General features: G+C 52.3%; 1 protein-coding gene across 1 annotated transcript in view; it reads right to left on the bottom strand.

The window, feature by feature from the left end:
- Positions 1-2,536: 2,536 nt before the first annotated feature.
- The window catches only part of cdc23 (CDC23 (cell division cycle 23, yeast, homolog)), a 37,223-nt gene continuing 27,448 nt past the window's right edge, over positions 2,537-12,311 (bottom strand). Inside the window, exons 12-16 of the mRNA XM_028813193.2 lie at positions 10,797-10,872; positions 8,195-8,256; positions 8,027-8,105; positions 7,823-7,942; positions 2,537-3,035 (exon numbers count right to left, since the gene is read on the bottom strand). Coding sequence (XP_028669026.1) covers positions 2,868-3,035; positions 7,823-7,942; positions 8,027-8,105; positions 8,195-8,256; positions 10,797-10,872 — 505 coding nt within the window. The 3' untranslated portion in view covers positions 2,537-2,867. The remainder of the gene's footprint in view (positions 3,036-7,822; positions 7,943-8,026; positions 8,106-8,194; positions 8,257-10,796; positions 10,873-12,311) is intronic.

The following is a 12,311-nucleotide window of genomic DNA, read 5'->3' as shown; positions in this document are numbered from 1 at the left end:
TCGTCTGTCAGCCTGTCCATCACCATTGCCAATAAGAAAGGGCTCAGAGCCGATCCCTGATGTAATCCCACCTCCATCACTCCTACCATAGACCTCACCACGGTCACACTTCCCTCGTTCATATCCTGTACAACTCTTACGTACTTCCCTGCCACTCCTGACTTCCTCATACAATACCACAGCTCCTCAGTCACCCTGTCATATGCTTTCTCAGGTCCACAAAGATGCAATGCGACTCCTTCTAGCCTTCTCTAAACTTCTCCATCATCATCCTCAGAGCAAACATCTCATCTGTGGTGCTCTTTCTTGACATGACACCATCCTGCTGCTCACTAATCATCACCTCACTTCTTAACTGATCTTCCACTACTCTTTCCCATAACTTCATGCTGTGGCTCATCAGTTGTATCCCCCTGTAGTTACTGCAGTCCTGCACATCCCCCTTATTCTTAAATATCGGCCCACCGGTACACTTCTTCTCCACTCCTCAGGCATCCTCTCACTTTCCAAGATTCCATTAAACAATCTGGTTAAAAACTCCACTGCCATCTCCCCTAAACACCTCCATGTTTCCACAGGTATGTCATCTGGACCAACGGCCTTTCCATTTTTCATCCTCTTCATCGCTGTCCTTACTTCCTCCTTGCTAATCTGTTGCACTTCCTGATTCACTATCTCCACATCATCTAACCTCTTCTCTTCATTCATCAGCCTCTCGCACTCCTCTTTCCATCTGCTCATCACACTCTTCCTCGCTTATCAGTATGTTTCCATCTTCATCCTTTATTAACCTGCTGCTCATCTTTCCCAGCTCGCTCCCCCTCTGTAGCCCACTGGTCCTTTTCTTCCTCCTTAATGTCCAACCTCTCATACATCTCATCACACGCCTTCTCTTTACCTTCACCACCTCTCTCTTCACCTTGCACCTTATCTCCTTGTATTCTTGTCTACTTTCTGTGTCTCTCTGACTATCCCACTTCTTCTTTGCCATCCTCTTCCTCTGTATACTCTCCTGTATTTCCACATTCCACCACCAGGTTTCCTTTTCCTCCTTCCTCTTTCCAGACGTCATACCAAGCACCCTTCTTGCTGTCACCCTTACTACGTCTGCTGACTCTTCACTGCCACCCAGTGCCAGTCTCACCTTCTCCCTAAACTCAAACTTGCAGTCTTCCTTTGTCAATTTCCACCATTTGATCCTTGGCTCTGCCCTCACTCTCCTCTTCTTGATCTCCAAGGTCATCCTACAGACCACCATCCTATGCTAACTACACTTTCCTCTGCCACCACTTTGCAGTCTTCAATCTCCTTCAGATGGACTCTTCTTCATAGGATGTCATCTTCATCCACTCTTGTACGTCACCTTGTGTTCCTCCCTCTTCTTCACAGCCATGTCCATCATTTTGGACGAATCCACTATCCTCTGACCTTCTTCATTCCTGACGTAACCCTCCCCATTTATCTGGGCTTAGGACCACCATAAAGAAACACACTGGTTTGTGCATCCCCTGTGACACAACACCCCCCCACCAACAAAAACCAGTTCAACTCACTCATTGGTCACCTTGGCACATCACAGCCACAGGGCAGAATAAGGAAAAGAACAAGTGGTGGGCCATGCAGATCTCAGGGGGTCCACTCAGGGGTTCAGAGTGAGCAGATGGTGCTGAAGAACCCACTGGCACAACCTGCTAGGGCACAGCCCAGCCGCTGGCCATCAGAGGAGCTCCACCAGGTGCATTGTGGGACTCGCCTCAATGGAGGTTTTCATTTTGTTTGTTCAGCGTTGACCACCAGAGAAGCCCACCGGGTCACAGCCCACCCGCCATAATAAAAGGACAAGTGGCTGTGCAGGTGCCTTCCCTGTCATTCCAACAGATGGCACATCATCCCACAGGCAGTGGCTTAAAAGAGAGGTGGGCACCGTAAACGTCAACAGGGTGATCGGTGGGGGGCACTGCAAGTCCTCCATAAGAGCGTGAGCTGAACAAAGTTGGTTAGTGGAGGATTAAAGGGTATTTTTTGGGTGGTGTACCCTTATGGTTCCTGCCATGAAGCCCCCCCCCAATAAAGAGCTGGGTATCATTTTCAACAGGCAGTTCACAGATGCCCACATCTGCAGGATCCCAAAGTTGTCCCCAGTGGAGGGGCTCACTGACCCCATGGACTGCTGCTGTGATTGGCCAGACTGGAATGTTCTCCCCTCCGATTGGTTGTTTCTTTTCCCTTCACCAGTACCCCCCACATGACCAGTAAACTCGGGGGGTCTCGCCCACTGCTCCCCCACCTCCTTATTTAAACCCGTCATTCCCTGGCAGCGCCGACTTCACCTCCTTTTCAGATGTTGACGGACCAGCCATTGCTGTTCCCCCCCCATCGTTGCCAGCTGTTGTGTCCTGAGGTCCACTGAAGATGGGGGTCACCTGCAACCCGACTGGCACTCTGTCTTTCAAGCTGGAGTGACACTGCTGACGGGCACACAGAGGTCAGGCCATCATGGCCGTTGGTAAAATGACAAATGAAGACCCCCGCAGACTTCAGTGATGAGGATTTTTATTACACTCTCAAACAGCGGCTGTGCCACCAAGCTCTGCTGGCCAAGTCAGCGTTGGCAGGCAGCGGCACACTGCGGTCGACGAGGTCCCAGCTATCGCCGTCAGGCCCTCCGCGTGTCCCCAATAAAATGTCCAAGCCAAGGCCAAGCTGCCACATGGCTGTGCTCATCTAATTGATGCAGGAGGAGACAAACAAAGCGAGAGCCCACCTTAGTGTCTCAGCGCCGCTTGGCAAGGACTGGCACCAACTAGCACAACAACAAAGTGCCTGCCAGTGGGTTCTGAAAAGGAAACATGACGACCTGGCGCTCCTCAGGGTGTAACGGAAGACAAATTGAGGGGGGACATCCTGCGCACGGGCGTGTTGGTGGCCGACAAGGGTCCGTAGAGGAAGGGCAGTGACAGGTCGGTGGACGCCGGGTCAGCCTCGCCACGCACCTGGGAGATTTGGCGCAGCAGCGCCTTCCCCTCCTCGCGGGCCTGAGGAAGACAAAAAGAGACGCGGTCAGCTGGGAATGTGTGACCCATATTGTCACCAGAACAAGCCACAAAGAAAGAGAGAAAGTGCCCAGTGGTGGCAGCACCAGGCAGCCTGGCCCTGGCATTGGCCTTTAGCCCCCCCAAAGTGGCTCTTAAAGGAGAATATTCTGGAACGTCACAGATGACCACTGCATGGTGGTGACCTAAAGAAAGGCTTCCTGTCCCATTGCGGTAACTCATCAATATTCATGAGGGGGCAGAGCCTCCAACAGAAAGTGGCAAAGACAGCTGAAGCGGAACGGTGGCTCGATTCGAGTGACAGGGACAATGACGTGGCACGTAAAGGCTCACTGAGGTGCCAGGCAGGCAAGATGTTCTGTTCAGACTGCGGTGACGATCGATGTTGGTGTCGGAGGAATCGTGGAAGTTGGCAAGCCTGACGCCAAGGTGCAGTAAAACCTCGATTAGGGGTCAGGAGTGAGGCTGTGACGGACATGTGCCACCATGTCACACACAACGTGGAGGAGCCCCTAATGAGTGGCGGGTGCTGCAGCCCAGTGAAGAAGATGAACGTGAGGCGACTGGCGGACCACTCAGACGTGCGTTTCAGTTTTGTTCTATCGCTCGCCGCTTTGGCCATTTTGTCAATGAGTAATGAATTCCGGTTTGTGCGACGATGCCACCAGCACATCCACGTTTATCGGCCCTAACCACGCGCAGCACATTAACTCGAACAAAAGAGAAGAGCTACACAGCGCCATTAAAGCTGAAAGTGTGTGAACGACGCTGCGCTGGCACCACAGAGAGTTGTGCCAATGTACGAACAGGGAGGCACCGGAGGGCACAGGGGTTTGCTTTGGGGGTCACTGCGGTCCACAAGGCACACGTTGCTCGTCAGGATCAGCCACTGGCATTCAACAAAAAGAAAAAAGTGTGCAAAGAAAGTCGCGTCCACCGCCCTGATGGTGACATCGGGCTGCGTGTTGGTGACATGACGGGCCTCTCCTGCCGTAGCCAAGTCGCTAAGGGGGTCAGTGGCCTGCTGCTCATCTTCCTCGCCTTTCTCCTGTGCCCGTCGTGGAGGTGGACTGACCCGCTCTGCCCGGAGCTGTTCACCGATTCTCTGGTTTTGATATTCGGTGTGTGCTCTGCCCTTGGACACGGAGGCACGAAGCTCTCTAGAGTGGCGCTCCTCAAACTCGTCCTGGGGACCCCCGGGCACATTAAGTCAACTGTTAGCTCCCAAGTTCTGTGTTTTGGGAACAGGACAGGAATCGGAAAACTACGTCTGGTCAAAAAAAAAAAAAATCGGTCTGTCCATCCGTCTGTGTCTTATAGCGCCTTTCACATCTGTCTGTCTGGATGGACCAAGCAGTTCAATGGCATTAAGGTGGTCTTTTGTTTTTTTATATATAAACAATACAGTCACTCGGTTTTAACAATGCCAATGGGCTCACCACCTATGGGAGGGGCCAAGGAGGTCGGGTGGTGGGTGAAGGCGGGGACCTTGACGGTTCGATCCTCGGCTACAGAAGGTGGCTCTTGGGACGTGGATGTCACCTCTCTGAGCCTGAGCTGGTGCGCGAGGTCCAGAGGTTCCAGCGAGATACAGTTGGGCTCACCTCGACGCACAGCGTGGTCTCCTTGTGAAGGGCTGGACTCTGTACCACTCTAGAGTTGCCCCCAGTGAGAGGCGCCGAGCGGGTGTGGGCATACTTATTGCCCCCCGACTTAGAGCCTGTTCATTGGGGCTTACCCCGGTAGACGAGAGGGTAGCCTCCCTCCGCCTTCGGGTCCTGACTGTTGTTTGTGCGTATGCGCTGAACACCAGTCTGGAGTACCCACCCCTTTATGGAGTCCCTGGAGGGCATGCTGGAGGGCATACCTTCTGGGGACTCCCCTCGTACTGCTGGGAGACTTCAATGACAGTGAGACCTGGAAGGGCGTGATTGGGAGGAATGCCCCCCCCCCCGATCTGAACCCGAGCGGTGTTTTGTTATTGGACTTCTGTGCCCGTCACCGATTGTCCATAACGAACACCATGTTCAAGCACAGGGGTGTTCATATGTGCACTTGGCACCAGGACACCCTAGGCCTCAGTTCAATGATCGACTTTGTGGTCGTGTCGTCTTGGACACTCGGGTGAAGAGAGGGGCGGAGCTGTCAACTGGTCACCACCTGGTGGTGAGTTGGCTTCGATGGTGGGGTAGGATGCCGGTCAGGCCTGGTAGGCCCAAACGTGTTGTGAGGGTCTGCTGGGAACGTCTGGCAGAGCCCCCTGTCAGAAGTAGCTTCAACTCCCACCTCCGGCAGAACTTCGACCACATCCCGAGGGAGGTGGGGGACATTGAGTCCGAATGGGCCATGTTCCGTGCCTCTATTGTTGAGGCAGCTGACCGGAGCTGTGGCCGTAAGGTGGTGGGTGCCTGTCGTGGCGGCAATCCCCTAACCCGTTGGTGGACACCGGCGGTGAAGGATGCCGTCAAGCTGAAGAAGGAGTCCTACAGGACCCTTTTGTCCTGTGGGACCCTGGAGGCAGCTGATAGGTACCGGCAGGCCAAGCGGAATGCGGCTTCGGTGGTTGCTGAGGCAAAAACTCGGGAGTGGGAGGAGTTTGGGGAGGCCATGGAGAACGACTTGGAAAAGGCATTCGACCGTGTCCCTCGGGGAGTCCTGTGGGGGGTACTCCGAGAGTATGGGGTACCGGCCCCCCTGATAAGGGCTGTTCGGTCCCTATACGATCGGTGCCACAGCTTGGTCCGCATTGCCGGCAGTAAGTCGAACCCGTTTCCAGTGAGAGTTGGACTCCGCCAGGGCTGCCCTTTGTCACCGATTCTGTTCGTAACTTTTATGGACAGAATTTCTAGGCACAGCCAGGGCGTTGAGGGGGTCCGGTTTGGTGGGCTCAGGATTGGGTCACTGCTTTTTGCAGATGATGTTGTCCTGTTTGCTTCATCAGGCCGTGATCTTCATCTCTCTCTGGATCGGTTCGCAGCCGAGTGTGAAGCGGCTGGGATGAGAATCAGCACCTCCAAATCCGAGACCATGGTCCTCAGCCGGAGAAGGGTGGAGTGCCCTCTCAGGGTTGGTAGCGAGATCCTGCCCCAAGTGGAGGAGTTCAAGTATCTCAGGGTCTTGTTCACGAGTGAGGGAAGAATGGAGCGTGAGATCGACAGGCGGATCGGTGCGGCATCCACAGTGATGAGGGCTCTGCATCGGTCTGTCGTGGTGAAAAAGGAGCTGAGCCGCAAGGCGAAGCTCTCAATTTACCGGTCGATCTATGTTCCTACCCTCACCTATGGTCATGAGCTATGGGTAGTGACTGAAAGAACGAGATCGCGAATACAAGCGGCTGAAATGAGTTTCCTCCGCAGGGTGTCTGGGCTCTCCCTTAAAGATAGGGTGAGAAGCTCAGAGTAGAGCCGCTGAGTCAGATGAGGTGGCTCCTGGACGCCTCTCTGGTACGTCCAACTAGCAAGAGGCCCCGGGGAAGACTCAGGACACGCTGGATGGACTATGTCTCCTGGCTGGCCTGGGAACACCTTGGGAGAAGCTAGACGAAGTGGCCGGGGAGAGGGAAGTCTGGACATCTCTGCTCAAGCTGCTGCCCCCGCGACCCGACCTCGGATAAGTGGAAGAGGACAGACAGATGGACAGTTTTAATGACTTCTCAGTTAGAATTCTTTTTTAAAGACACACCAGCTCTTCACTTGTACATTTTCTCAGTTATTACTAACAACGCTTGACCACATCCTGGACTTTTGTAAATTTCTTCTCCGCCGGCCACTGGACCAACGTGACGCCTGCTGGCACACAGAATCGCTTCAGGATTAATATTAAAATTATTAAAGTATCGACACATGGAGCTGCTTACTACCAGAATTCCTACTGAAGATGAAATCAGAAACACTTCAAAAAGAAGACGGCGATGAAGATGACGAGGAGGAAGACGCGGCTGGCAGATTGGATTTGGCGACGCTATTTGATGCTGGAAACGCCTGCAGTGGACTGGTGGCATCCTACCAAAGGGAGTGACGGCCGCATTGAGAGGTGAGCTGCGCGACTGTCTGCAGATCCCAAAGTTTAAACCAAACGGCGCTTTGTACTTGACGTGTGAAGTGGAGATTTGTTTTTAATAATCTCGATCACTTTAACAGGCCGAGTCCGTTTGTTTTTGTCAAATTCGCATTTCCCGGTTATAGCGAGCAGACGGCGTCAGTCCCGTTAAACTCACCGTTTATCGACATATTCAGATGTCCGAGCACTTAAAACACACAGACCTCGTTGATTAACAATTTCTCCATCGTGATCCTAATCGTTTTCTAATCAGCGGCTCCTTTCGTGATTCCGTGTCGTCTGTCTGCTCGTATTTAATTGTCATTAATAAGACACAACGATGGGGAAACTGCACAGAGAGAGGACACAATAGAAACAAACCCACAAGAGAGAGCGAAGCATTGAAATCGATAGCAGAGACATCGCCGATGGTCTCCTAAACGCTCGATACGTGTGCAGACAGGCTGCTGCTAATCAGATGAGCTCCGTCACTCATCAGGAACAAACACCTGCAGCCACAGGGGGTCCCCAGGACCGAGTTTGGGAAGCGCCGCTCTAGAAGATTCCAGAAGAGTCGTCCTTTGGAGTTTGCACTCTGACCTCGGCGCCTCACGACATTCAACACGAAACGAAAAGGGAAACGAACGCTGAGAAGGTAAAGGTCAAGTGAAGTGTGACCAGGCCGGCCGTGTGACCCCCAGTAAAGCCCCCAGTGGTGGTCCGGTACTCACATCGTTGTAGTCGCAGCACCTCTGCGCACAAATGAAGGCCTCGTTGTAGCGCTTGCTCTTGAAGTAGTACTGGCCCAGGTAGCGGAAAGCTGTGCTCAGCTCCAGGTGCTCCAGAATCTCCTACGAGAGCAGACAGACAGACATGGCGTGAGTCAGGACAAGGGCGCGGCTCGGTGACACGTGACAGGGCGCTCACTCACTCACCCCGCAGGAGAACACGTCCTGGATGTAGATGATGTAGCACTGAGTGGCCTGGTCAGACTCGTTCAGCTGCTCGTGGAGCCTTGAAAACAAACAGGAGGAGAGGTGAGGAGAGGACAGGCGTCTCAAACGCTGCTTTACACGTCACCAGAGCGTCATCACAGGACTCACTTGGCCAGCTTCACCAGGGCCATCCTCTCCACGTCACCCACGGAGTACGCCCTCCAGTAGCACTGCAGTGGAAACAAACACACAGAGACGCTCGTCAACAGGTCCTCGCTCAGATCTTTACAGATAAATGACACACACACACACCCGAGAATGTGCCCACCTTTAACCAGCGCCAAGGACACTTTGATTTGATTGGCCACCTTTACATGCCATGGGGCAGATGGGAAATGCGTCAAAACAATAAAAGAGGCGACCGGGCAGATCCAAGTCACCGTAGGCCAGTAAGCACTACATGCATTATGGGTAAAATAAACAAAAGGAGGAACCAAGAAAAAGAGTGGGCATCACATGCCAAGACTAGGCGTAGGGGGTGGGGTGGGTCAAGGTGAAAGTAGGGAGACGTCCAGGTGCAAAGGCTTATGGGAAAGGAGCATCGAGTCCGGGGTGAGTTTAATTCAAACACAAATGAGCGGACCAAGAGCATCAGCAGCAGGCCAGTCGAGTCGGAGGACGACACTAAACCAGGCAGGAGGGCAGAGGGACCACCGGAGAATCAGCCCACCGATGACACTTGATGTAAACAAACAGACCGAATACACAATGGAAGGTGTGCCACACCTAACTCAGGAGCCGTGGTGGACAGGTCAGTGTCTGCCATCCAGACAGTGGGCAAACGCCGTTAAGGTGGCTAAGAGGGCGTCGGGTTATATAGCGCCTTGATGGACAAGTCGAGGGGGTTACACTCAAGTTTCAACACACACTGGTGTAGTGTTGCTCACTCTAGCACAGCAAAGACAAAATGGCGCCACCAGAGGAGGGCGAGCAGGCCGGGCCAGGACTCGAGACACTGAAGGAGCCGAGCTTTTCGATTTAAGCAGAGGGACATCACGTGGTAACACGACAGAGGTGTTCAAAGTAAATGAGGCCATCCAACGGATCCCAGCCGTCCCTCTAAAATGACACCTTCGACCAGAGCACAGGGACACAGGTGACAGCTTGGACAAGATGATACTTTAGAGAATGGGACTGGTGTGCTTGGTGGGCCAAACAGCCCCCTCTCACCAAAACGGTTCAGACGAGCTTCCCATGTGACATAAAGCTGCCCTCTCACCTCATTCATAGCCCAACATGCCACCTCTGGGGCGACACCGAGTTTACTTTGTCCCCTCAAAGGTACCTCCAGAACGCTGCTGATTTGAGGTGGCACTGCCTCAGCATGAGATTATCTAACGGCGCACACCTCAGAGACTCCATGCGCTAAACGTGGACACGTGTGACAGGACAGCTTAGGCAGGGGGGGTCACCACTTTACAGTCAGGTACGTCGTCAGGCCAAACCAGAGGGGGTCTTCATCAAGGTGCTGGAGACCCTACCTGCACTACAACAGGTACAGTACACAGTGCTGTGAAAAAGAATTTGCCCCCTCCCTAAACCCCTCTGTTTTGCATATTTGACACAATGAATGGCTGCAGACCTCCAGATAAAAGTGAGATACTGGAGACAGGGAACCAGAGGGGCTCCCAAATCAGGACTCTACGCTTACTCAGAGTTGTCCACACCACCTGCTCGTCCGTCTTGGCAGAACCGCGTGAATTCAGACATGTCGGCAGGTTGGCGAGCATCAGCTTCTCCTTCAGGTCCACACTCACCATGTCTGTTGGCTTCAAGTCAGGACTTTGACCAGGCCACTCGAAAACATCTCAGCGACTCCACTCTAGACGTGCTGCTGTAGTTGGGCTCTTCCACCCAAGAGACGCTTCAGCTTCACGTCACGGACAGACGACTGATGCTTCTCTGTAAGAATATTCTGGTCATGTGGATGATTCCTGGCTCCTTCAATCATGGGGGGGTCTTCATAGCATCTCCACCTCCATGTTTTATTGCAGGTCTGACATTCTTATTGTCTTAACGCAGGGTTTGAATTTTGACTTGTTTGTCTTTATTTCAAAAGGCTGGGGGTCACCCAGGTGTTTCTTAGCACTGGTGGTCCTCCTGGATGGCACACTTGCTCCTTTCCCTTGGATCCCATTTCTCCCCAGACTGGAACACAGACCTTAGCGGAGGATCGAGACTCCTGTAGTCCTTCAGATGCTGTTCTGCGATCTTCTGTACGTTCTTGAGTGAGCCGTCGTCATGTCCTGGCGGTCATTTCAGCAGGCCGGCCAGTCCCAAACGCTCTCCAAGTGTAGTGTTGGCTCTCACTGTGGTGCCTTAGACGTGGCTTTGTCACCTTTTCTTGATGAAGAACTTTTAACTTCTCTTGTCCTCTCTGGCAATTCCTTTGATCGGGGCCTGCTGGTCTTGTAGAAAGCCTGTGGTGAGGACTTGACGCTCAACATGTGGGAGACAAAGGGTCAAGGAGGTCTGCTCAGCCATTTGAGGAAGGAACTAAAAGGACAATTACCTTTTCACAAGGACACTACGGGTTTGAGAGGAGTTTATAATTTAAAAAAATATGAAACGCTAACTTAGAATTGGTGTTGTCAGAGTAAACATTTTTGTATAAAGATCTGAAGCCATTCACTGCAACAGACGGGCACTGGGCACAGAGTCAAACTATCTGGACAAACAAGAACATTCAAAACGTGAACCTCAAACGCACCTTTTTGGCCTCCGCCAGCTGGTTCAGCTTCTCATAGCATTCGCCCAGGGCCACCAGCATGCGAGAGTCATTGGGCCTGCAGACAAAGAGGGAAGGAAACACAACAGTCTTACAATACCCCTTTGTGAAGGAGAGGGGTCTATCTGAGGGGGCTTTTATGAATCGTGATGTAAGGTCTCAATCTGTCCCGGAGCCCCCATTCACTACTGGTCCTGTTCTTGGGTCCCCATTCCCTTCACGCCGTTGTTCACAAAGGCCCTCAATCCGCTGCCCACACATCTGTACCCAGGGGGCTCTCTGAATGTCCCACCGTCCTTGCCTTTACAGTCACTGCTGTCACAGAGCACAGCCACTCTACGTGAAAGTCCAGGTGTCTGTCTGATGCCTCTGCGTTAACGTAACGTGCAGAGGATGACCAAGTCATCTCAAGAGCTGTCAAGGGGGCAGAGGAAGAGGACCACCGACTCTGCCAGGACAGCCAGGTACTCGGTTAGCTCTCCTTTAATCTGTAAGCAGTGTGCTGTGAAGGTTAAGGCTTTGGACTTCAGGCTCTGAGGTCAGGGGTTCAAATCCCGCTACTGTGTGAGCACAAGCAAGTCATGTGACCTGCCTGCGCTCCAATTGGCTAACCAAAAGAAATGGAACCAACTGTATCATAAATGTCACCTTGGATAAAATAGCGTAAATGTAAATCTTTCATTCGGCCCGACATCCCTAACCAGCATCACTGGTTCAAGCAGTAAGCCTTTAGATGTGAGCATCGCTGACTAACACTTGGGTTTTGTGATGGCCGGTGGGATGTCTGCCCCCGTTAACTGCTTCTCGTACCTGAAAGACTTCAGGGGTTTGGCCCAGTTTAGTCTATTGCAGCTACAGACTGGTTAACATGCAAAACCAGTGCAGCTCCAGTTATCTGCATCAGCCGAAATGAAGCAAGCCGATCAGGTACACTGGAAATGAAGAGGGGTGCCTCTACACTCCCATTAGATCAGTAATAATATGAAACACGGCCATTCAGACTCCACAATGTCCCACTACATCCAATACACAAACTGGTTAGACTTGGGGACCAAGAGGACAGCAGCCTGGCGGTGTAGTGCTTAGCACCCTGTGCCTCATACCGGAGCTCCTGGCTGCCCAGTCACTCTCCGTATGCGGCCTGCAGTTTGTGTTGCACTCCCTAAAGGTTGTGTGTGCCATGTGTTGGCTCAGCCCTACGACCCCACAAGATGAATTACGCAGGCTCTTAAAATGGCAGAATGGATGTACAGTATACATAAGTAAGCTCTCAAATGTCCAAAACTCTGCAGACAACTACGCGCTGGATTTCTCTTCAAAAAAGGTTTGTCAAATGGCTTCAGCAAAATTCAAAGTTTGATAAAAATATAAACACAGCAAGTATGAAGGAAATTCAAGAAATACTTAAAAAAATCTACAACAATGGAGGCAAGGAGAGAAACGGTCCATGCTGAATAAACAGGACCACACCATCATACGCGAGCAAAGACAGAAGCC

Source organism: Erpetoichthys calabaricus, chromosome 11, assembly GCF_900747795.2.
Source record: "Erpetoichthys calabaricus chromosome 11, fErpCal1.3, whole genome shotgun sequence".
NCBI classification, from domain to species: domain Eukaryota; kingdom Metazoa; phylum Chordata; class Cladistia; order Polypteriformes; family Polypteridae; genus Erpetoichthys; species Erpetoichthys calabaricus.
The sequence above is the reverse complement of the archived record's forward strand: the minus strand, read 5'-3'. Positions and strand labels throughout refer to the sequence as shown.